General features: G+C 46.1%; 1 protein-coding gene across 4 annotated transcripts in view; it reads right to left on the reverse strand.

Moving 5' to 3' along the window:
• The window catches only part of PARM1 (prostate androgen-regulated mucin-like protein 1), a 112649-nt gene that overhangs the window by 19383 nt on the left and 66792 nt on the right, over positions 1-26474 (reverse strand). Inside the window, exons 2-4 of one of the 4 annotated variants that reach the window (XM_047856618.1) lie at positions 19931-20656; positions 18467-18518; positions 10221-10343 (exon numbers count right to left, since the gene is read on the reverse strand). In XM_047856618.1, coding sequence (XP_047712574.1) covers positions 10253-10343; positions 18467-18518; positions 19931-20656 — 869 coding nt within the window. In that variant the 3' untranslated portion in view covers positions 10221-10252. Of the gene's footprint in view, positions 1-10220; positions 10344-16374; positions 16490-18466; positions 18519-19930; positions 20657-26474 lie in introns of those variants that run through there. The other 3 variants (XM_047856617.1, XM_047856616.1, XM_047856615.1) reach the window with 3 other exon arrangements.

Genomic DNA, 26474 nt, shown 5'->3' on the forward strand with positions numbered 1-26474 from the left:
TTGTGGCACGGAATGGTCCAATGTACAGATCAGATCGAGTAGAGAGAGTTCAAGGTCAGATCCCCTTATGGAAAACTTCCACTCCTCCTCTGAAAGGCTGCACTTGGCTTTGCGGCCTCCAAACTGTGCTGAAATTAGAACAATTCAAAGTTCACGGAAGCCTCTTAACAGCTCTTTTAAAAGAGCTTGTGAAATGAGGATTATGACTGCAAGGTAAGGTGCTGGGGGCCTTTCAAGACTCACAGAGATACAGTGGTTGCAATTAGGAGCAGTTGAAACACTGACCTTTAAATTTAATTTGCCCCTTTCAAAAAAATGGGAAAAGAGACAAAATAGAGTTGATTTCTCTCTGAGACGACTCTCTCTTGCTCCCGCAGAGTTTAATGCAGGAAACTGTAGGTTTGACCTTTTTCAGAGTTTCTTTCCTAACCCTAGGCAGTTGGATCTCCTCCAAATCTGTGATTTACTGGATATATTTATGTATCGCCTCTCTCCAGAGATAAATCAGGCAGTTCCCCAAGTCAAGTGCCGTTCTCAAAAAAATGGCAAGCGATAGAGTGACCCGCTGCCCAAGTGGCTGCTGGCTGTCTAGCTCTCGAAGCCCCGATCCTCAAATGGGGCTCTCAAGGTCATCCTACCTTGTTCACAAGAGGGCAGCCCCTGCGACCAGAGCTGGGACTAGCAGGTGATTTTCCCCCTGCTGGGCTCTTGAGGGCAGCTGGGCAAAGGGGCCCTTCTGAGGGTTGGTCCTGCTCCACATGAGGTAGAATAGGTCGTACTTCAATATCTGGACCACTTATGAACTATTCTGCCACCCGCTGGCTCTCCTCACAGGGTGCCAACCAAAGGAGCAAGGGTCCTCTGAAAGTCGATCTCTATCAGGCCCCGAGCCTAGGAGGTCTTGTGTGGCAAGCCTGCTCTGCCCCCCACAGCAGCTACCTTCTGAAGCAGCGAAGCAGCGGGGAACCTCATCCTGGGAAGTTCCGCACCTCGGGGCATCATGGTTCCAGCATAATGGGTTGCTGAGCCAACATTAGCACAACTTTTATGGTAACTGAAAAGGCTTGATTTCCTCCTGGTGAAAACAAATGTCACTTCCCCCAGAGTTCTGTTTAAGCCAAACTGGAATTTCCCTTCTCCTCCTACTCAGTCTTTTTTCAAGGAGGGGCAGGGAGAGAGAAAAGGAGGAAGGTGTGGCCGGCCAGGGAAGGCTTTGCCCTGTGAGGAAGGTATGGACACTTGTGGGCAGGGTGCTGTGAGTGGGGGATGGGGAGGAGGCTGGCATTTCACTTCCTCCTTACTGGGGTTTGCCAGTTACCAACTGGGTGTGACTCATGCTGAAAAGCCCTGGAGCCAGAAGGAATTAGAGAGAATTGGAGGAAACTTATCTGTATATTTTACAAGCTGAGACGCAAGAATATTCCACGGTGCTAGCACATTCCACTATGCCAACATGTTCGGCCTGACCGGAGGGTTGCTGAAGATCCACGCAAAGCCTCCTTGAAAACTGGGCCTCTCTGGAGGCTGGGATTTCTCAGGGTGCCATTTTGCCACTTTCACAACAACTCAGAACAAAAATAAACAAGCTAAAGGACAACCGTAGTTGTCTCTGCACGCAGGTTACTTTGGGCCAGTACGTGCCCAGAGCCTTACGGCCATCAGGTCATTTAAGTCTCTTTAGGAGATGAGTGGAATTATCCCCCCTTTATGGATGAGAAAGTTAGGGCTCAGGGAAATGAAGAGCCTGGTTCAGATCTTACAGTCTGATAAATGGTTACGCTAACATCTGAACCCGGACTATTTCATCGCACGCTTTGTATTTGTAATCACTAATATACACGTTACGTCCACTGGCCCTTCTCTTAGCTTGGCCAGCTCCTTCTCTTTCCTCATGACCTAACTAAATATCATCCCTTCTGAGCGGCTTTCTTGACACCCCCACACGAATTACCACGTTACTGTGGGTTCTCAACTCTTCGTGTCCACTTCTTTCAAATGCTGTGTGTTGCGTTTATAAGCTTCCCCAGGCAGGTTCTAACCATATTCATCTCTTCCTCTTCTTCCTGCCCTCTCAACCCCAGATGCAGTCTCTAGTCCATAGTGGGTATTTGACTCATTTATTTAATGCTGAATGACGAAATGTAATGTTGGCAAAAAAAGAGAGAGAGAGAGAGAACTGGCAGTTTTGGAGCCCCATCACTGTGCTGAGAAAGTTCCCAAGCAGCAGGTTTTCTGTCTACCCATCTTGGAATCCCCTGCCCCAGGTCTTACCTGATTATCTACATGAATGACTCTATAGCCATGGTCCAACCCCTGCATCATGAGCTTGTGAGTGCCCATGGAGGACGGAGCTGGAGGAGTTATTTGGGGAACAGCCATCCAAACAGATGACATCCTTGAAGTAGGCAGAGCAAGCTCCCAGAAGGCTATGCTCCTGGTCAGACCTGGCACTCCAGGAGGCAGGCTGTTCCAGAGGTCATCACTTGCCCTGCTTTGAGTCTGTTCTGTGCCCTGTGCTGTCCTGGAATAAACTATGGCATCATTTTAAGGGGTCTTTCTCCTCACACCTGGTACTCACGCAACAGGCATGTCCCTTTCTTGATCACACTCCTACTGGTCCTTCACGGACATAGCAGTCTTCATACTCTGAAGGGACTCTGCTCCTATCCCAACTAACCCCTCGCCCCACTTGACCTAAAGAGGCCCACCTGTCTTAAATGTTCCTCTGGGGACTTTTCTTGTTGAAGGATTTTCTCTTTTCCCCACTTTAAACGTGGAAGAAATGTTTCATATGAAATATTCAGCAGGATACTTGTCAATCCTATGGAGGATGGGAATATTAGGATATGGCAGGGCAAACCCGAACAACCTCTCGAAGAGCCTTCCCAGGCTCTTTAAAGGAGCTGCCATCGCTCTGAGAGCGCAGGAGGTGACAACGGGCAGCTCCTGGGTGACGAAGGTGAGCTGTCCGCAGGCGACTCCTGAACAATGTTTTCCTTGGAAATGCAACAACCGGCTTATTTAGACTGCACTCGTAAGTATTTTGACCAACTTCCTGGGTATGTGTGTGCACGTCTGATCTATTTTGAGAAGTCTGTAACAGACCTTTGGCTGTTTTTCAATATTCTTGCTCTTTTCTTTCCTTTTCCTGGTCCAGAGGGTAGGTAAGACATAGAGAAGAGGAGCAGGTGACCACTTCAGAGTGTGGCGGCCTCTCCAGTCAGGGTCGCCAGAGGAAAGGAACATCTTTTCTCAAAGGAATTCTTCCTCTATAAACGCAGGTGTCTGCGCATGTGCTGGAGGAGGGGCGTGGGTAGTGAGTGGGGGACAGGCTGCAATGCAAGACCTCCGTGTGTACCCAATTATACTAGGAAAAGTTCCTCCAGCAATAGTCTCCTATCACACCTCTATCCTCCCAACAACAACAGTAATAAACAACACTAAAAATGATCGTGACTGACACTTTCTTGTTATTGGCTCTGGGCCGGGCACTGTTCTATGAGCTTCACTTACTCGAATTCATGTCATTCTCGTGAGAACTTCGTAAGGCAGGTGCTCTCATTATTTTCTTCTTACAGATGGGGAAACCAAGGCACAGAGACACTAAGGGCAGGGAGGCGCAGAGTTGATCATTAGAATTGCTGGGACCCCAGCACAGGTTGCGGAGTCCATGTTGCTTGGGGCTGGGCTCTCCTGACACCCCGGGCTGCAGCAGTTAAGTGTGAGTCCACCTGGGGGTTAACTGGTGGCCCTGGCACCTCCTCTGCCCGCTGTCGCTGTCCGGGAACCAGGTCCTAACTCACAGCTGTGTGGCGTTTTGCGTCCTCCTGTAGGTACTGGTGAAGTTGGTCAAAGCTCTGCAATTCAGAATACTTGTAGGCAGGACTAGTTAGAAGCAGACAATAGTCACAGAACAGCGACCTAATAAGGCCATGTCCTTGGTTTCCAGCAAGCGTCGGGGTCCAGAAGAATCGCCGAGATCACTGCCCAGTGCTATTCACCGCAGCATACCAAGTCACCAGGGGTAGCTGGCAACTGCAATTCACGCTGGTGTGTGTGTGTGTGTGTGTGTGTGTGTGTGGGCGCGCCTGTGTGTGTAGGATGTGCTATGGGGGAGAGAAGGGAAAAAGAAAATCTTCAGTTTTTGGATACTCTCACCCCAGTGGGTCCTAATTTTACCATTACTGAAGGTCACTTGGACTTTGGACCTTGAATTCTGCTTGGATTTCACTTCTGTTCCCCCCCCCCCCCCCCCCCCGTTCACTCTGTCCCACAACAGGGGAAGCTAAGCTTATCTCACTCTGATCCCAAATCAATTCCATGAGTTTCTCCTGAATGAGCTGCATGGGTTCCTCTGAGCTCAGGCAGTTGCCGGGTGTGGAGAAGCAACAGGCAAGGCTGTGAGGTTTCACTTCCCAGTTGCAGAGACATGTGTCAGGCTCGGGAACCACACTGGGAAGCATAGGATTGGATGGATAGGCAGGTACGTAGTTATGGGGGGAGGTGTATGGTACCGAATTCTGTATTTCTGTCTCTAACTTGGGGATGTCTATAAAAGTTGGAACCTTGGGGAGACATGGGAATGAGGCTGTTCTTTGAAAGATGGACAGGACTCGAATAGACAGTGATGAAGGTTGAGTCTGGGGCCAGGTAGAGGGAGAATAGACACCTAACATTTCTAGGCTGGACATTTAGCACTGAGTCTGGAAACAGAAGCACCTCAACTGGTGTCCTTAAGTAAAAAATGGCACATTCCTTGTCCTCTCCATTTCATAGGAATATTGAGATGGGGGCGCTTTGTAAATCAGCACAAATGAAGGGGACTGTTGCGATCTTTGCAGAGCCCAGCCCCTTGATTTTAGGGTTCAGGAGTCCTAAGTCCTGAGGGGTTCACTGAGTAACTTACCCAACCAAGGTCACCCAATTTACAGTGGTGACGAAACCAAAGTCATACTCTACATAAAAGGATATAATGGAAATTAATAGGGATCATGAAATGGTTACTATTTGGGACCAAATCATGGAGTATTCTCAAAGTCAGACATGGTGTTTGGGGACACCGTGACAGTATGGGGAATGGGGACCATGGAAGCGTTTTGGGCAGAGGGATGATTTGCAATAACCTTCTCAAAAATCCAGTCTTCTCTTAGAACTCATCCCCAATGACGTCTGTTCATCTTGAGCCCTCTTTTTCTAAATATTTGTCCTTTTACTTAGCATGGCACCATTTTTTAAAGTTTATTTATTTATTTTGAGAGAAAGAGAGAGCACAAGTGGAGGAGGAACAGAGAGAGAGGGAGAGAGAGAGAATCCCAAGCAAGCTCCACACTGTCAGTGCAGAGCCCAACGCGGGGCTCGAACCCACAAACCGTGAGATCATGACCTGAACCGAAATCAAGAGTTGGACGCTTCACTGACTGAGCCACCCAAGTGCCCCCAGCATGGCACCATTTAATAAACTTATTCTAGTATATAGCTAATACTGACACGTGTGGTTATGGGTAGTTATGCACACACACACAAGATAAAGACAAGATACGGTGGTATACTAATGGTTTTATGTGAGCACGTTCTTTCTGCTCTCCCTAGACTGAAAATCCCTTAAAGCCAGAGATACCAAATACATTTCTTTATTTGTCTAGGCCCAAAGTAAGAAATTCATAAAATATACAATTGCTTCTGAAAGCGTAGCTGTTTTTAAAATTGGACTTTATTAGCAGCTATGATGCAAATATGGAGCTCCCTTATAAGGCATACAGCTTGCACGCGAATATGCTACAGAAATGTTTTTAATTAGCAAAACCTAAATTTGCCTCCGTAAGTTAGCCCTGCTCCCCCATGCCCCATGCCCCCAAACCTTTAAGTCATTAAATTATTGCTTACTCATTTCTTCAGAATGGCGGGGGGTAAACTTTATCAAATTTAGTCAAATATGACCGCAACTGGCATCTTTTATTTCACATTTCTACTCTTATTTGAATGCTAGTTAATGAGCAGAATTGCTTAATGGGCAGATGTGGGATTCAAATTTCGGGGCAAGATCCAGAATACCTATCTTTTTCTTCTTCTGGTAATCAGAATACCTGGTTTGGGGCCTGGTTTCACTTTCATCTAAATATTTTACCTACTTGGGTAGCATATAAAGATGTATACTGGAAATACTAATCTCTTCAAAGATGTATATTGGAAATGTCAGTATCAGGCAAATGCTTATTTCCTCTTCCTCAGTTCCCTTTCATGTGAGCACATCAGCTGTACTTCAAGGATGCAGGGAGCACAGGTGTGCAATGAATACAAGTGGGCATGGTCCCTGGTTATCATGGTTTTAAGGTTTTGTCATTTCTGGGCACCAGGGTGGCTCCGTTGGTGAAGTGTCTGACTCTTGATTTTGTCTCAGGTCATGATCTCACGGTTCGTGAGTTCAAGCCCTGCACTGGGCTCCATGCTGACTGGGCAGAGCCTGCTTGGGATTCTCTCTCCCTCTCTCTCTGCCCCTCCCCTGCTTGTGCTCTCTAAACAAACAAGCAAACAAACAACATGTAAAAATTCTCCATTTCACTTAACATTGACAGTCTTTCCCAACTCAAATGAAGCCTCTTTCCCACTAGGAATTTCTTCGGGCTATGTGTTCAGGTCCCCTGATCCCAACCCCCCCATTTGACATTTGTAATGTGAACTAGCTTGGGTTTCTACGAACAGCAAACAGTGCTCCCCAGCCCCTTTGCCCATGGCCAGTTTTGCAGCCTCCAGTCAACGGCAGGGGGCATTCCTCTCACTTGGCACTCCCTAGACTAAAGGAGCCCTGGGGAATGAGAACGCCGTCCTGAAACGTGGGTGAGCCCTCCGTCTGAACTCTATTACAGAGTCTCCTCCAGGACTGCTCTGAGTTCAGTCTTGGCGCGGCAACCGTTCTCAGGGGACATCTGTAGTATTATGCTAAGAACAGTAATAACAACAGAAAGGAAACCAAAGTCATAGCTGCCATCATTTACCGTGGCTACCCTGTGCCAGGCCCTGAGCTGGGCACAGCGGGGGGAGTATCTCCACTTTGGTGGTTAGGAACCAAAAACCTGCTCCACTAGTTAGTGGGAAGGAATGGGATTCAAGCTTCAAAGCTGCATCCCCCAAACCTATGCTCTTCTAGTTTCTGTCATCAGAAGACCCGGCATACAGACCTGCCTTACAGATGCACCCACGAGAGCTGAGTAACCGTGGGCAAGCCACTTTACCCCTCCCTGTCTGCGTTCATGACCTCATTTGTGTCTCTGTCTCTACTTGTAAACCGAGGATTCTTTCAATCATTCACACAGCTGCTGTTTATTGTTTACGATGTGACAAACTTTGATGAAACACACCCTGCCTCTCAGCGCCTCTCTACAAATTAAATCATTCATTTCAAATGCTTTGTCCATCACGAAGTGCAACACAAAGGTCTCACGGGCTCTGGGCACCTTCTACCCATAAAACTCTAAAGCCAGTAAGGAACTTTGGTTCCTTAGGAGATGTGAGCCAACCTGGGTATTTTAGAAATGACCGCAGATCTCAAATTCAGGGTTTGCTTCCAGTGAGGTCATGACCAATGGAATAATGCAATTTTACCATTCAACGGGAATTCTAAAAAGGTTCACTGAATCTAACCTCTTCATTTTACAGAATGGAAGGTGACAGAAATTAAGGGATTTGGTTGAGATCAGACTCCATCAGTTGCAGAGCTGGGACGAGATACCTTTTGATTTCTGGTTTGCATTCTTTTAAATTCTCTAATTCTGGGACTCATCCCAAGTGAAGCTTTAAAGCACTGATAGCTGAGACAACAGATAGGGATAAGACCCTGGCCTCTACTTCACAGCCGTGTTTCCAAAAATCAAACATCTCCATACCGCTGTCATGATTTTTGTCCTGTCCACATCACCTATGCTATAATTTTCTGAACACACGTCTTTAAGTCATTATTTTTCTTTAGATACTTACTATACAGATAGCTTCACCCTAAACAGTAATAGCTATGGAGTCATGAATTCAACATGCTGTTTTATTCTTTTCTCAAATTCACATGAAGACAAAAACCAGTCTTTATTAGGACAAAAAGGGTTCGCCGCCTTGCATGCTATCCACCCAGAGTAAGGACCACACTCTGGGAACATAGCTCCCAGGAACATCAGTTTCTCAAAGGGGTTGGGAGAGGAGATGCTGGGCTGGGGGGGGGGGGGGAGGTGAGGCACCGGCCCTCAGGGCCCCAAAAAAGGCCAAAAAGAACAGAGAGCAGACAGCTGGGGCCAGCAGCGTCTGCCATGTCAACTCCTGTCCCTGCCCCTGGGAATGCAGCAGCTTTATGAATACTGCTTCTTGGTGAAGGCCCAAGTTGGTGGAAATGTGACGTAGGAGTGACAACTGTCTCACCCTGCCTCACCCACTCCCAGGAGCAGTGCAGACACGAGGGAGGACTTCACTTCTGGGTCCATCAAGCTAAGCCCTATGTCTGCCCCTTCACATGCGCTATGCCAGTTTCTGCCCTTCTCAGCTCTCTCTCCTGCAAGACAAATTTGCAGTGCCTGGCTTTATAGCCTAGCATAATTAGTTTTAAATTACTTTATACAAGGTATGTAATTCAGCCTAGACTGAATTATAAATTCTTTACAAAAATGTTTTTTAATGTTTATTTATTTTTGAGGAGTGGGGGGAGAGGCAGAGAGAGAGGGAGACATAGAATCCAAAGCAGGCTCTAGGCTCTGAGCTGTCAGCACAGAGCCCGATGCGGGGCTTGAACTCATAAACTGTGAGATCGTGACCTGAGCCGGAGTCGGACGCTTAACCCAGGCACCCCTGGACTGAGTTATAACTTCTAATGAGCTAAGAGAACTACAACTTGCCACGGGGAGGGGGGGATTTCAGCTCAGATTCCTGGGGCAGAGGGAAGGCGGGCAGGGTCGGAGAACAGAGAATCCCCTCTATGGTTTGCCCCAGATGAAGGAGAATTCTCTTTCCTCTTCTGAAAATTCTGATCTCTAAGTGTGAGTGGGTCAGCTGTGTCATGTCAGGTCACCTAATTCCTTGACTGGGGAACAGATATTTCTATTCAGGAGTCAAGTCAGAAAGAGGAAAAGAAATCCCTAAATCACTCTGCTATCCGAGTATCCTTAATGCAATTCGCGTTGAAATTATGGAAAAGAATTCCCTGGGGTTCTTTCAGGTGGGAACAACTAACTACATGGCAGTGGGGAGGAGGAGGCAAGGCAAGGCTCAGGGTCCTTTGGGGTTCACCAGCCTTAGTAAGTGAGACCTTCCACACTGGTGTTCCCTTGAGGACATAAGCAAGAAGGAAGGGAGGAACCTCTCAGAGCCCGAGATAGAGACCTAACCCTATTTGCCAAGCGGTGTGCAAATGTATGACTTTTATCATGGAATATGGGTGGAGAGCAGAGAGTTACAGTTTCAGGACACCTGTTCCAATACTTACCTTGGCCAATGGCAGTGACACTAGTGTAATTAATGCAGCCCAAGGACTCAGGGATCTCTGCAGAACCATTAATTAATTTAGCCTTGCCTCCATGTATTTAGTCACCTAGGCCAGGCAGAAATCTGCTTTTGGATATTATTATTTTACCAAATTTAAATTTTTCCCAGACTCAGGCCCCCAAGGTTTTAGCGTTAAAAACTTTGGAAAGAAAATAATTTCCGGGGCGCCTGGGTGGCTCAGTTGGTTAAGTGTCTGACTTTGGCTCAGGTCATGATCTCACGGTTCCTGAGTTCAAGCCCCGCAGCAGGTTCTGTGCTGACAGCTCAGAGCCTGGAGCCTGCTTCAAATTCTGTGTCTCCTCCTCTCTCTGCCCCTCCCCTGCTTGTGCTCTGTCTCTCTCTCTCAAAAATATATAAACATTAAAAAAATAAAGGAAAATAATTTCTAAACTTTGATGCCAGTAAAGAGGAGTGAAACCCTAGCTCCTAACTGGCCACACTCAGGGGCCAGTGGGTCCTTGGCAAAATCCTAGCTCGGCTTTTGTATCCCCGTCTCCCCGCAAGATTTCTTTTCTCCCCGCTAGAAATCTCTAGTTGTTGGAGATTTCTCTACCCTTTCCCTCTGCGTTTCCCAAGTTCCACAAAAGAGTTACTATTTCAAATGTGAACCTAGTTATTTCTCCTTTACACGCTCTTTTGATTATCCTTTTCTGTACTGTGTTATAGATGGGTACTTAAATGGATCCTTATTACCTAACACTTACAGTAATAATCCTTTTGGGAGTCTTAAAGTGTTTTACAAACATTCCATTTTTTTCAAGTTGAGAAAATCAAAGTCTAGAAGAGTCAGACTCTTGTTGGTATCCACACAGAGAGCTGGAAACCCACTGTAATGATAATAATAGCTAACATTTACTTAGTGTGAACTCTGCAAAAGACACTTTATACATACTTGTCTCAGTTAATGCTAGTAAGCACCCTATAAGGCAAGGACTGCAATTCTGTTGTCCTTGTTTCATAGATGAGGAAAACGTGATACTCAACGACAAACAAACTTGTGCACGTCTCCTCTCCAACGAGTGGCGTCGGTGGAATCTGAACCAGGCAGTCTCTTGCCAAAGTTTGTAATTCTTACCCCTCTTGGAGCCTGTCTTTAAAGTGACCCCACAATTTCTCCAAACAGAAATACGGCGAAGTGTTTTTGATGGCCCACCTCCATGGACTTACTGAGATTTTATGATTTTAACCTAAATTCACCTTCAGTTTTGAGACTGTGGTTCCCCCCCCCCCCCCCGAAGGTTGGGAGTCTGATGATAAAGGGAAGGTACCGTGACATAAGATGCTGGTTCTTACTGGCCAATATTTTCCTTTCGTGAGACCGGAGAAACAAGGCATGCTGAGGGCAATATCAATTAAGCATCCAGTATGCGTTCTAGAACACGCTGGGGTGGGATTTTTACATTCTTATCTGATAAAGATGATGGATTGGTGCTGATCTGTTTTCACTTTCCTGTTATTATTTTATGATGAAAAAGACATGATCTTTGCAGTGCAAAGATTACGGTAAAGGGTCTGGATATAGAACTGGTTCTATTCCAACCAGTTTCCCCAGTGAGACAGTAAGCCACAGATTCATTAATGATATCAGCTGTGCTTATAAGCTAAATCCCACTCTCTCAGTGAAGCATTTCCAGAATCACTTTAGTCATATACGACTGGCGAAATTATTTGAAACAGAAAGTAAGAAAGTGTTCCATGGAGACAGAAACTCTCCAAATGTAATGAAAGGTGATGCTAAGACAATTAAAATACGGGATGGAGTTGCACCCCTACCAGGTAACAACATAAATGGTAACTAGCTGGTTTCATTACCTTGACATATATTTTTTAAAGGATATTTTGGAAAAATCTCAAAACCAGATTAAGGTTTAGGTTGTAAAAGTAAACCAAAGGAGAAATAAAAGTCATAGAGACAAGAATGCAGAATAATTTTTACCTAAAATGAAATCTGATCTTTGGAGTTCCTTTGGGCAATTTACTTGGAGTTAACAAACTTTGAGGTTTAGCCTAAGCTTCAAAAATTGGGCACAAAAAAAAAAAAAAAAAGAAATTTGAGTGAGGGTTTTACAGCAATCCATAATCTCATCAGCTCTGAAGTCCATCGGAACCAAAGGCAGGAGGCAGTCAGCAGGTTAGGAAGGAGGTGTGGTGGGAAGGGGCAGTGGGAACCCACAGTGGCAGCACAGAGCCCTTTAGGTCGTCCATAATGATCGCAATGTATTATAGGGGTATCTGTGTGCATGGGAGTCATGAACTAAATGTTTATGCCCAACCCCCAACTCATATGTTGAAATCCTACCCCCGGTATGATAGTATCTGGAGGTGGGGCCTTTGGGAAGTGACTAGGTCATGAGGTGGAGCCCTCGTGAACGGGATTAGTGCCCTTATAAAAGAGTCCCCAGAGAGCTCCTATGCCCCTTCTGCCACATGAGGACACAGTGAGAAGATAGCCATGTGTCAACCAAGAAGTAGGAGGTCTCATCAGACACTGAATCTGCAGGTGATTTGATCCTGGATATCCCAGCCTCCAGAACTGTGAGAAATAAATTGTTTAAGCCACCCAGCCTGTGGTATTTTTGTCCTACTAGCTTGAACTGATTAAGACAGTACGTGAAAGTGTTTTTCTTCATCCTCAATCCAAAGGTCAGGGTTTATGAGGCTAAGAAAATATGTGGATTTATTATCTGAAGTTTGATATTTAGTCATTAAACTATACACTGTTGGGTGCTAGGAATTTCTTTGTGAGCCCAAACAGACAAGGCCCCACCCATAGTTACCTGGAAATGCAGGGTAAATGATGAACAAAGAGCCACAAGCATAAATGTGAAGAAGAGATACAACTGAACTGTGACAGTGTAACTGGAAGACCAGAGCTAGACTGGGGGGCCCAAGAGAGACTTCCTGAACAGGTGATCTGAGCCGCTGAGACCCCAGGAATGAGTTAGAATTAACTGGTGAAGGGATGTGTTTTGGGTTCCCAGGAGAAGGTGTGTCAAGAGGGAGATGAGCACGTTCATGAAACGGACAGACGTCAGCGTGGGAGGGGCAGAGAGCAAGGAGTAGGGGGTGGGATGAGGCAGGGATGGCAGGGCTCTGTGGCCTTATGGATTCCATCCTAAGGGCAGTGGGATGTCCCAGAGGGGCTGGGATGCAGGGAGGAGCGAAGGGTGTGTGACCTGATCAGATCTGTGTGTGATCCTCACTCTGGCTGCTCTTTGGTGAATGGGCAGGATGGGGAGATGGGTGCAGGGGAGCACAAAGAGGGGCCATGGCGGTGGGATTATGGGAGCTCGGACATGAGAGCAAGAATGAAGTGAAGCGGATGCATTTGGCAGCTACGAAGATTTCGAAATCAACAGTGTTCGGTACTGAGAGGACACAGGGAGCAAAGAACCACCTGAAAAGATGGTGGCACCTGTTATTGAAAGAGGCCAGGCTTGGGCATGCACAGGGATAGGATGTCTGTACCACTGAGCCTAAGACGGATATAATACACTTCAGGATTATCGCTTCCTGACACATTCTGGGCATTCCAAAAGGATGTGATCGGCACATGTGACATTCTTTTAGATGATCTTCTCACTATGTGTTCTTATTAAATCACCACTTTCTCCCTTTAACATATTTTTAATCATCTAAATATGAAGGTAATTAACTTACTACAACACACATTTTTTTATTCCTAAAATTTTTCCATGTGTCCTTTAAAAAATATTTTTCCATAATTTGCCTATATTTGAATATGGAAAATTTTAACACTTCAGTGTGACTGTCAACTATTCAAGATTACATAGACCTTGCAAAATAGTTATATTTTGGTTAAATAAGTAAGTAAATAAATAAATATATTCTTCCATCTTTTTAAGGACTTAATTCTTTCTCAAATCTATACTCATCGTTACGAATTAATCATGGAGTAAGGAGCTGTCGTGTAGAGCTAAAAGTCCCCTGCAGGTATGGAGGTAGAGATGTCTAGATGCCCATGCCTGCCGAGTGCCCTTTATTTAAGGGTATTTATTAGCACAGTTTGTACTGAATAAAGACGGGGGTTCAGACAAGCAATTTAAAGTTCGAAGGCCTGCGGCACCTGGGTGGCTCAGTCGGTTAAGTGCCTGACTCTTGATTTAGGCTCAGGTCATGATCTCGTGGTTCGTGAGCTCTAGCCCCGTGGCAGGCTCTGTGCTGACAGCGTGGAGCTTGCTTGGGATTCTTTGTCTCCCTCTCCCTCTCTGCCCTTCTCCTGCTCACTCTCTCTCTCTCTCAAAATAAATAAATGAACATTAAAAAAAAAATAAAGTTCAAAGGCCTTCATCGATTTTCACAATGATATGTCCTCTTTGTAACGGGAAGTATAAGATAGCATAAAGAAGGCCAGTGGATGCTTGGATTTTATAGACAAAAGAGAATATCCCCTTTGCATCAAGCAAAGTGACTGTAATTTTAAAGTTTTCATTTGCATGAATTGAAGACATTTTGAATATAACTTGGAGCGTGATGTCAGTTAATCTCTCAAGCATTTGCTGAGCACCAAATCGTGCACGACACCGTTCAATTTAGTTTATGGGTCAAAACATATCATAGTCATGGTTTCCGCCCTTTTAGAGTTCTGATTTAGTAACACAAGAGGATCCAAATTTAACATATCGTGCATCTCTTTCTTTCTTAAAAACAAAACAGAAACAAACATCAGAACTCATTTGCCCTGCAGAGCTGCTTTGGGATGGCTGCGACTACCACCTGCCTCTCCTTCCATCAGGCAGCCCCACCACCCCTTGGACTCGGCTGGCCACACTCCGTCCACGGGGCTTATTTCCACAGTGGTGCTGGAGGCCATCAGTCCTCCCCTGACTTTTCACTTCTGTGATTTCAGGTAGGATGGGTCTAGTGGAATAAACTCTTGACTCAGGGCCAGTTAGGAGAACTGAATGGCAATCCTGGTCTGGGTGCTCAAGTGAAAACTTGAGTAAGTTATGCAATCTCTTTGGTTGAACAGATACCATCGAGATCACATCACTGGAATGTTCTGAACATCACACAAGGGGCTTACCTGTGTCAACTGCTAGCCTGCCTCTTAGGACACGTATATTCTCAGTCAGCTTCATATGAATATGGATCTCATTCTTCTGCATCGGACAATTGTAATACACAATTTCATGGCAGATAAGCCAAAAGGACCTGAAAGATTCTCTCTTATATTTAGTTTATAGCTAAGAACCCTTAAAGTCAAAGTAGTTAAGTGACATGGTTTATCAGTGGCAACAGCAAACTGGAAACCAGGTAGAAACTGGTCTTTGTGTTTCTAGCACTGAACTTCCTGCAACTTAACCATACATGTTCCTGACAACTGAATATTCTTAAAATATAATTCTCAGCATTTTCTTCTCCTGATCAAAAGCTCTTGATGACTCTTAAAGGTCTGGCAAGTAAAGTAAACCACCTTATCCTGCTACTCAGGGTCCTCTAACACTTGTTCTAAAATCTTGTTTCCTGCTTCTGCGAGTTTCCTCTCCATGCAGTCTGGGATCCACTAAACTAGGTTACTTGCCATGTTGTGTTCAGGCTACATTGTAAGCTCCATGAGAACAGTGATGTCTCTTTCGTGGCCAAATCCCCAGTACCTAGTCAGATGCCTGACTCATAGTTAAAGCTCAATGAAAGTTTGTTGAAAATGGTGGATACTCTTCATTACAATAAATGTAACAGCAACAGAAATAATAATAACAATAGTAAAATGGCAATAATAATGATGATAAATCATAGTAAAATAATAATCATAGATATTGACTGGGCCATTGGTCAACAGTCACTAAGCTATAAATTTCTTTTTTAAAGTTTATTTCATTTATTTTGGGGGGGGTGGGGCACAGAAAGAGGGATAGAATCCCAAGCAGGCTCTGCATCCTCAGCGCGGAGCTGGGATGGGGGTCGATCCCACAGACCGTGAGATCGTGACCCAAGCTGAAATCAAGAGTTTGATGCTGAACTGACCGAGTCACCCAGGCACCCCTAAGCTGTAAATTTCTTAATTAAACCTTATAATAATCCAGTCATGTGGATACTGTTCTTATCCTATTGATGACATGACCAATGCTCAGGGAGATGAAACAACTTCTCTGGTGTTGGTTGACTGACTCTTTCATTCACATGTTCAACAAATGTTACTGAGGGGCTACCCTGTGTCAGGCTCTGTTCTAGGGATTGGGGATGCAGCCTACATATTCCTCTTCGTGAACAAGCTCTTTGCTTTCAGGGAGCTGACATTCTAATGGCAGAAAACACACACCTACTCACTAAATAAATGAGATAGAAAGTGGTAAGAGATCGTGATGGGATGACGGTTTCATAAAGGGCTAAGGGTAAAGGCTCACTGAGGGGATGACAGTCGAGGTCTTGAGTGATGGAAAGGAGTGAGCTGTGAAAGACCTAGAGGTTTTTAAAATATCTCAGGCAAAGGGAACAGCAAGTACAAAGGACCTGAGGTAAGAGTGTCTCTGGTATGTTCCAGAAAACGGTAAGGCTGCCGGTGTCTCTGCAGGTGAAGGTGGAAGAAGAGAGCAGAAAGACCGCACAGATTAGATCACGTGAACACTGCAGGCGCCTCACAAACTTGGCTTTGGCTCTGATTCAGAAGGTAAGCAACAGGAGAGTCAGAGCCGGGGAGTGACAGGTTCTATCCTGGGTTCTAAAAGGATCTCTCTGGCAAGGATGTAGCTAGTGGGGATCAATTACAGGAATATTAAAATTGCGTCTGTGACCGAAGGCAGAGGAGCCTGGGTTCTGATGGGCTGCATGAGGAGTCTCTGAGGAAAGGAGTCCAGGATTAGCCCAAGGTATCCGGAAGGTGAGGGAGGAGCAGGTCAGGGGCTGAGGATTTCAGGACCTTACCACATACACATTCAGTGCAAGACGCCTACGAGCCACGCACGTGGAAATACGAGTTAGCTGACAGCTGGATGTACACGTCTTTAGTTCACTGAAATGAAACAGAGATAGAACTTTCTGTCTCAAAGTTATCAGCATGTGGATGGCATGGTGAGTCCTGTGGTGGGATGAGATCATCTCAGGAATGAGTGTGGAGAGGTCAGCAGAGAGGAGGGCAGGACTGGCCCTGGGGTTGCTCTGGTGTGGGAGGGGGTGAGAGGCAGGGACTTTGGAGGAGTGGTCAGCGAGGCAGGTGAAGGAATGAGAGATGTGTCCTCGACGTCAGATGGAGACTGCGCTTTAAAGACCAGGGCAGTGACCATCCCTGTCAAATGCTGTGGAAAGGTCAGATCAACCCAGGCCTCGACCCCTAGACTCGGTAGACGCGGAGGGCATTGGAAAACTCACCAAGAGCAATTCTGGGGCTTGCAGCTGCTGGGTAGATCCTGAACTACTTTGCCACTGCTTCCCTACTTTGCACGCAGGTGCTTGGATCTCCCTGCCCTGTCTCTCTTTAGGTCCAAATTCCCTTCCTCTCCTAGGACCCCGCTCCTGTGACCCCTCCATCACAGAACCTTCCCTGAGCCCCTAGTCAAATTTCACTGCCGTGGCATTTACCTTGTTTTGGCATTATTCATTGGTGACTGTATCTAGATATTTGTTGAATGGATGAGTCCCTGGGCCAATAAAAATATGCCATGTGAACTTCATGCAGAATAAGACAAAATGCTAAACAGATGTGTGGTATTATTACTGTCACAATTAGGGCAGCTCACGCATCTGAACACGTACACCCCCAAACGGTAACCTGCCAGCATGGTCTCTGGGTGCTGCTGGGCCTGCGGGGCTGGGGGAGGAGGGAGCGCAGAGACACCGGCTGTTGAAAGAAGACTTGATTGTGGTTTTAAGGATCTGGGCTCTGGGCCCAGCTCTGCCATTGGGTGGTGTGACCTTGGGTGAGGCCCTCCAAACTTCTGGGACATAATTTCTTCACCTTTGAAACGAACGAACAGATTGTACCCCATCTGCTCAAAGATCCTTCCACACACTTCCGTTTATACTCAGGTTAGAAAGTAATGTGGTCACTCTAATGGTATTAAGAGTTGCTTGTGCCCTTTCTCTCTACTCAAACTGCAAAGATTCAAAGACAGGTCTCCCACGTCTCTGCCTCAAGCACAGTATACTGGTGGATGCAGAGGAAATGTTTTTTGATTTAATAGATCACAAGAATAAATCCTTTCTGGTCTATGAAACGTACACTGGCCCGATCTCTCTTCACCCTGCTCCCATCTGCTCCCATCTCTCTTCTCAAATCGGTCCCTCCTTCCTTCCTTAATTCACCTCGGAGTTGCCACTGGGTGTAATATTCCCTAGAGCTATAAAGGTTCATGACCCAGCTCTGTCACTAATTTTGCACCTCTTGACTCTGTTGGCTTAGAGTTGAGGACATCGAGACACAGGTTCTACAACACAGGCCAGAGCACTGGAAGTGGATGGTCTCAGATAATCCAGCCCACGGAACTAGGGTACTTGTAGAAAGTGGTAGGTTGTGTCTGATTCTGGAGATTTATGCATGGCAGGCTCAGCATCTGTGCTCAGGAATCTTAATCCACCATGTCTGAGTATCCCGGAGGGGACAGAACGCAGAGAGAGGGCCATCAGCCAGAAAGCTGAAGACACGGCGTCACGGGGGTGGTGTCGTGGCCTGAACTAGGAAAGAGAGAAGAGACGAAGGCCACGTCGAGCCAGTACTTTGCTGGCACCTTTGACAGGGACAGTCCTTCAGGCACTGAGTCAACACCCACCCCGTTCCAGGGAGTCCGTGTTACAGAGGTCACCTGCAGGCTGGGAGCACAGCATCCTACAACACCACACCGAAAGGCACTGTGATGAGTGCTGGCGGGAGGTGTGAACAGGGTGCCAATGGGGATGGGGGCTGCACAGACGAATCAGCCTTTCAACTGGGTGTGCCACTCTCTACTGTACCCTTCTCCACTTTGCTCTCTGATGGGCCCTCCGGGAGGCTGACCTGTATGGACGACATCCATGGGCTTCCCCGTTCTTGGCTTCTGGCTGTATATCTAAGGGAAGGGAGACGGGGAGGGCAGAAGGTTTATTTATTTCACTCTCAGGGTTAGCTGTGTCTCTCAACCAAGAGTCGGTGCTTCTGTCAAGGTGGTCTGTTCTACAAGACTCTCCTTCTGGGTTCTGGTGACTGTTCCCTCCTCCAAGGCCTGACTCACGACAGCTCTGCTATTATGCTCCCCTGTGGTTACCCTGGACCTTCGTAATTCATTCCTTTACCCCCGCCGTTTGACTGCCTCGCTGTCTCTTTTGGGACTCTCGCGGATATATTAGGCCTTCGGCATCAGAACGCGTAATTCTTCGGGACGTCATCCCCTAGTAAACTCATCTTCCGTGAGGAATCATGTCTTGTTAATCTTAGCCCTCTCTCCCCACCTCCACTGCTTACTGGAGTTTCTGTTCGTAGAGGTTTTCATCGTTAAACGGGAGTTCAAGTCTCCTCGGTCACAGCCATTCCTTTGACTCCAGCTGGTCATGTGTGGCTCTATTCTGAATACTCCCAGGGCAGCCCACAGCTCTGGCAGGACTGTCCCAGCGAAGGGGCCACAGAGCCATTTCCCCCTTCACCTTCTGGCTGCTCTCACCTTATTGTTTCTTGCTCAGGAGGCCAAACGCTCCCACTAAAGCCTATTCCTGCTCAGTACCCTCAAGTTTACCATCTTTACGTCAATGTCACACACATGGGACCTTCGAAGAGACCCTAAATCTCCCTCCGCTGTAATTTCCGAGATTGGAAAATCAAGATAAAAATAATACTGACTTCACAGGGCTGCTGGGAGAATAAAAACAAATCCAATGCCCTGTAAAATTTATTGTCTTTCCCATGAACTCTAGCAGTGACTATAAAGAATCAGCCAAGTTCTCTACACACACCCCCCCCCGCCCCCTCCCTACTTTGCTTTACTGGTTTCCATGAAGTAAGCACTTCGTTAATACACTGAGAAAAATACTAATAACTGACACGTCCTGAGCACTTACTGAGTAAGCACTTCACAGGCATCTCATAGAATCTCCCCAAGGATCATGTACGATAGAACCCCTTGTGTCCCCATTTTACAGATGAGGAAAAATAAGGGCACAAAAAGATGAAGTCACGTGCCCAAGGTCAGGAGCCGCAACTAAAACCTAGGAAGCGTGCCCCAAAGCCACACTGTCACCCCCTTTGCTTATACTGTCTCATCTGCTGCCATTGTCTGTGACATCTGTGAAGACAAACTGTAAAGACTGGCTGTAATAATGAGATATCCTGTAGAAATTATCACGTGACTAAAGGCAAAGTTTGCACTTCTGTGGACATTCTTGTGAATTCAGCTCAGGCACTGCACCCCCAAATTCAAATGTAACCTACTGTGTTGGGTTAGCGGAACCGCATTCTTAACATCTCCGTGGTCTAGTGACTGAGACTCACCTGAACTTAGAGCATGCTCCACTTCCTGCATGATCACCCCGGGGGAGGCAGTGGTCTCGACGTCGATCAGCATACAGGTCACTTTGGCCGGCACCGTCGCTTGGGACGTCGTCTCCGTGGGCACGGGCTCTGCTGTGGCATGCGAAGTGGGTGTGTGTTCAGAGCTGTGCTCTTCTGCTGGGGACTCTGGTGTGGCTGGGGCTCCTGTGGGCTTGAGGCTGGTCTCAGCAGAGCTGTGATTGGTGCTGGCAGAGGAGGCAGCCGAAACCTCAGGGGGTGAGGTTGACAGGGGTGGAGGTGATGAGGCTGCAGCCTGAGGGGAGGTGAGTGCGGGAGACTCCGTGGGGGACTCAGCGGGGGACTGAGCTGGGGTCTCAGAGGGGGACTGCGACCCTGTGGGTGGCACGCTTGCCTTGGGAGTGCCTGAGCTGTGTTCTGAGGGAGTGGGTGTCAAGTGCAGCCCCCCGCTTGTTGGGGAGGGGTCTGTGTTCTTGCGTTCCCAGTGAGAGGCCGGGAGGCTGGTGTTCTCCTCTCTGGGCTCTACGGAAACGTTCTTGGGGAGTGTAGGTGTTGGAGCCGAGGTCGTAACTGGGAAGACGGATGTGCCAGTGGTCGGGGAGGCAGGGGGGCTTTGCGGAGAGCTTGTCCAGATGTCCGTCGACGAGATGTTTGTCGGAAGAGAAAGAGGCAAGGGGCCTGATGTAGGCAGGCTCTGGACCCTCAGCCCTGTGGAAAAGCCAGTACAAACGTGGTGAATGCGTGAAAACCCGGGAGGCAAGGCTGCTCTATAGCACGTTCACAGATCTTTCTCATTTTGCATTGCGCCTCCCCAATTGTGCAGGTGACTTTTAAATATTTTCTTCCCGCTAACTGCTCCCTCCTCCCTTTGTGACTTATCGGTAGGAACCAGCCCGAAGGCTCCGTAAGAATAATTAGTGGGTCAGGCAACATGAGCCCGGCCAACACACTGAATGAACCCATCTCATCTCCTGCTTGCTTAGAAGTGTGCCCTTAAAAGAGTGAGACTCTCTGAGGAACTGACCTTTATGGGGATTTGTCCAGAATGCTGAGGGGCTGGTTCCCCAATGCCTGCAGTGATACCCAGGGTATGTGCTGAGGGTGGGGAAGGCGTGGTTGGTGAGGGCACAGCTGGAGGAGCTTACTGATTGGCTAGTCCCTCTGAGGGGAGCTCACTGATTGGCTGTTCCCTGTTCCAGGATTGTGGGCTCTGCATTTATGCACAGGGATGCTGGCGCTATGGGCTTGCCGGCTGGCATGAGTCAAGATGTGGACACATCCCTTGTGAAGGAGGAAAGGGGGTAATCCCAGAATAAAAGCTGAGAGGAGAAATTTGAGGTTTGGAAATATCATCTGAGACTGGAAGCTGGGGTCTTTACAATCGTACCATCTTGCAAAATGTTCTCCTTTCACATTTTGTAAAATTTAGAATTAGTTTCTTTTCTTTCTTCCTTCCTTCCTCCCTCCATTTACACATTCCGTTTAATTAACTAATTAATTCTTTCATTCAAGTACTTAATAAATGGCTTCTATGTGCTATCACTCTGCTAGTACTGGGTTTTGATTTTTTTTTTTTTAATTTTAATGTTTATTTTTGAGAGAGAGAGATAGACCATGAATAGAGGATGGGCAGAGAGAGAGGGGGAGACACAGAATCTGAAGCAGGCTCTAGGCTCTGAGCTGCCAGCACAGAGCCTGATGTGGGGCTCAAACTCAGGAACTACAAGATTGTGACCTGAGCTGAAGTAGGTCGCTTAACTGACTGAACCACTCAGGCGCCCCTTGATTTCGCTTTTTATGTAAACCATCTTTTGATGGACTCCCATGCCCCTTATCATCCCCCCAACCTTTTCCCCTAGTCGTTGGCACCCTCTCTCACTCAGCTGCTCGCTTAAAAACCGAGTCAACCTTAAGTCAAAACCTTAAGTCATCTCTTTCCCTCATACTGCACATCAAATTCATTGGCAAATTATAATGGCCCAACCTTGAAAACATCCTAACTTAGTCACTTTTCACCACCTTCCCCATTATCTCAACATCACCTGAGCCACCAGTCACTTGCTAGACTATTGCCATAGTCTCTTCATTGGTCTTCTGCTTTCCAGATTTTCTCCCTTTCAGTTACTTTTCACATAGCAGCCAGCATATTTTAAGGTCATCAATCAGATCATGTTCATCAACTGGTCAAAACCCTCCAAAGCCTTCTATCTGCTGCACCTAGAACAAAATCCCAAACTAATTCCCCATTGTCTCCCCATGCTCTCTTCATCATTCCAGTTGATCTCTACTCAAATGGCCACCTCCTTCTCAGAGGAGCCTTCCCAGATGATCCTAACTATAACCATTCCTACTCCAGCTAGCTCCTTGCTTATTTTTTTAAAAGATTACTTTTTTAATTGTTAAAATATACATAGCATTTACCATTTCCACCATCTTTAAGGGTACAGTTCAGTGGCATTAAGTACCTTCCCATTATTGTTCAACCATCACCACTAACCCATCTCCAGAACTTTCTTATCTTTCCAAACTGAAACTCTGCACGATTAAATAACAGTACTCTCCTTTCTTCCCTCTCCCCAGTCCTGGAAACCACTATTCTACTTTCTGTCTCTATGAATTTGATTGCTGTAGGTAATGCAAGCAAGTAGAATCATATTATAATTGTCCTTTTATGATGGGCTTATTTCACTTAGCATAATGTCTTCATGGTTCACTCATAGTGTAGCAGGTGTCATAATTTCCTTACTTTAAAAAAATGTTTATTTTTGAGAGAGAGGGAGAGAGAGAGAGAGAGAGAGAGAGAGAGAGGGAGAGCACACGTGCACAAGCAGGGGAAGGGCAGAGAGAGGGGGACAGAAGATCTGCTGTGTTGACAGCAGAGACCCCCGATGAAGGGCTCCAACTCATGAACTGCAAGATCATGACCTGAGCCAAAGTCAGATGCTTAACCAACTGAGCCACCCAAGAGTTTCCTTCCCAGAAAATTCCACCCAGAATTTCCTTCCTTTTTAAGGCTGAATAATATTCCATTGTATATATAGGCCACATTGTATTCATCCATGCATTCATTGATGGACTTCGATGGTTGCTTCTACCTTTTGGCTACCGTGAATAATGCTACGAATCTGAGTATACAAATATCCATTTGAGACCCTGCCTTCAATTCATCATATACCCAGAAGTGGACATGGTGGGTCATATAGTAATTTTATGCTTGATTGCTTGAGGAACCACCATACCCTTTGGTCATTTTTGTGTTTCGTAAAATAAAATGGTTTCTTCCTGAAATCATTTTATTTATTTATTTATTTATTTATTTATTTATTTATTTATTTCTCTCTCTCTCTTCTATCAGAATATAAGTTCCATGAGGGTATAGGGACATGATCTTATTCATTGCTGTTTGCCTCAGACAGTGGCTAGGTCATAGTAAGTGCTCAGTATGTACTTGTAGAAGGAAGGGAGGAAGGGAGGAAAATGAATTAACTTAAGAACTTCATTCAAAAATACCCCAGAATCTGTCTATTCTCTTCTATGTATCCCTTAGTATGGCCACACCCATCATAGCTACCTCAGCAATGGCTGCCTACCAGGTGTAACATGAGGGAAGGAACCTTGCTTTGAAAGTCAGCCTCACTCTATGCCACTCTCCCATGACATATACCTATCTCGGATGTCATGTTAGGTCTCCAGCTATTTAACCCTCCATACTCTGAGGAGATTTCCTTGGGGGTAGCATATAGGTAATGGTCAACCATGATCAAAATTCATAAGGAATAAAACATGGGCTAGATTCCAGCACAGAGGAAGGGGGGAAAAGATGTATATGGATGCATTCAGGCACTTGGGATAAAACTGCTTACTTCTTCATTCTTGTGCATAGTAGCCTCAGCAACTGATGAAAAGTTGTGCTACAGAATCTATCCTGAAAACATAATTTTCTCATGCTTAACCAAATTTAACATTTGGATTCTTATCAAAGCACTTGGTTTTATCTTACAGAAAAGGAGTTGGTCAAGACCATAAACCATACGAGGGCGACTGTCCTAGGAAACAGGAGGGCAGACCTCCTAAGTTAGCCACATAATAGTCCATGTTGCTAGGGCGGACTTTTGGCAGTTCTGAAGTGTCAATGGTTTCAGGATGGATACAGATCAAGAGATCTTTCAAATATGGACAAAACAACAGTTGGGACAAAGATTATTAAAACACTGGACCTTCATATGTGACCTTTGGAGCTTACTAGCTCTGCCTCCTGGTAGTTCCCATGGCTCATTATTCTGTGGCCACAAAACAAAAATGGCAATGTTTACTGTTGACAGTATCATTGAACAGACTGGCAGAGGGAGGCAGAAACAGTCTCAGTCTGGTAGGCGAGTCAGAATCTTTGGAAACCTGGGATAAACTAGGAATAAGTCATATACAAAGAAACACTCATTCATTCATTCATTCATTCTTTCTTTCTTTCTTTCATTGAGTAGCTTCTATGTCTATAGCTTTGTCCTCAGGGAGTTCGATATCCAGCAGGACAGAAACGACACCTGACTTCCTGAAATATGATGTGGTAAGTGCCTCGCTGAAGCAAAAGCAGGTTAGAGTGGGAGCCCTGAAGTACAATGAATCCAATCTGTATAGGGACCATGGAATGCAAAAATATACAAATGTCATTTTCAGAGGACATTTAGAGAGGTCACAGAAGAGATGACGTTTGAGTTGGTTCTGAAAGGATGAGAACACACAAGGTGCCACTTAAGGTATGTGATGTTCGGGGTGACACTTGCATTGTCATTTCCAGTGGAGCTAAAAGCTTACCATGGAAATCATTAGAGTGCTGAAAATAACATGCTCCAGTAATTGGTTTTGTTGCTAGAAATGTCCATTTTCTTGTTTAACCCTGACTAATATACTTTAATAACCCCTACCCTTCCTGCTTCCAAAGAAGACTGGAGGTGGTCATTTCCCATGGCTACCTTCTGAATACTTATTTAAGGTTTTTTTAAATGTTTATTTATTTGAGAGACAGAGACAGAGAGGGAGAGAGAGAGAAAACATGAGTGGGGGAGGGACAGAGTTGGGGGGGCAGAGTGTGGGGAGGGACAGAGGATCTGTGCCCCATATCTTCTGAATACTTACTTAAAATACTTTCCAGTCTAATTCAAGCAATTCCTACTCTTAATGAAACAACAATGCAGCAAGTTGTGACCGTGCTGGTTATCTTCCCTTGAACAAGGCATCAGAAGCCTCTGATTTGCCTCATTTGACGGTACACACGCCATACTGCTCTGATTGCATGGTGGTGGGTATCTTCAGCGTGAAGATATCCAAGGCTTATTCTGACTGTCCTAGGGAGTGCCTGCTGTCTTCATCCTCTCAGGCTGCCAGAACAAAATACCATGTTGACTGGACGGCTCTAAGAACAGAAATCTATTTCTCACAGTTTGAATCCTGGGAAGTCCAAGCAAGGTGTGGGCCTATGCGGTTTCTGGTGAGAGCTCTATTCCACACTTACAGATGGCCACCTTCTGTGTCCTCACAGGGTCTTGCCCCCTGGAGAGAGAGAGAGAGAGAGAGAGAGAGAGAGCTCCCTGCTTTCTCTTCTCACAAAGGCACTAATCCTATCCTCAGGGCCCCACCCTCATGATCTCATCTAATCGTGATCACTTCCCCAAAGCCCCATCTCCAAATACCATTACATTGGGGTTACGACTTCAACGTTCAGAACCACTGAGAGAGTCTGAGGAAGTATTTCTGCTTTCTTACATGTTGGCCTTGTGTTTCCCAAGGGCTACCAAACTGAGTAAGTCAAACAGATAAGGATGTATACTTTCTCAGATTAAAAAAAAAAATTAGAGCTGAGAGGGCCTACGTGGTGAATGAGTACAGCTCCTCATTTGACAGACGGGGGACAGACTCAGAGTGGAAGTGGTGTCAGCGACCTCAGACTTCTAGGAGGAGGATCTGGGCCACGTTGCCTGGAAAGAATCATTTAGGGACAGAATCGGAAGTAGACCTTCCATCCTCAGCTCCCCCTACTCCACACACACACACACACACACACACACACACACACACACATACACAATGCCCTTGACATGAAAATAGTGGTAGAATGTACTGTAGTAACCGCCATTACAGAGGAAGCAAGGAGGCGTCCATAGGAGACGGGGCAGTTGAGTAAGTTAAAGTAATGCAGTGCCCCATACACCTTCCCACCCAAAGCAGAGTCCCTTTGCCTTGAGGAAAACAATTAGTTCTAATATTTCCTTGAGAAAATGGCAGAACAATTAGGATGAAGAAATCCAACCCATTAATCTCTAAATTAGAGGTGAATTGTGCATTGTTCCAAAAAACAGTGACCCACGTGGTCAGATACGATGTGTGCTGCTTGGGCAGTGACAGGCCTCCATGCCTGAAACGGACCGACTCAAGGATTGACTCTCTCAGACTTGGCCCGCATGAGAATTCTAGGGGTATGATGACCAACGGAACGCGATCGGAGATTCCTCCTCGTAGGCTAACGAACGGC

Source organism: Prionailurus viverrinus, chromosome B1 (assembly GCF_022837055.1).
Source record: "Prionailurus viverrinus isolate Anna chromosome B1, UM_Priviv_1.0, whole genome shotgun sequence".
Lineage (NCBI taxonomy): Eukaryota > Metazoa > Chordata > Mammalia > Carnivora > Felidae > Prionailurus > Prionailurus viverrinus.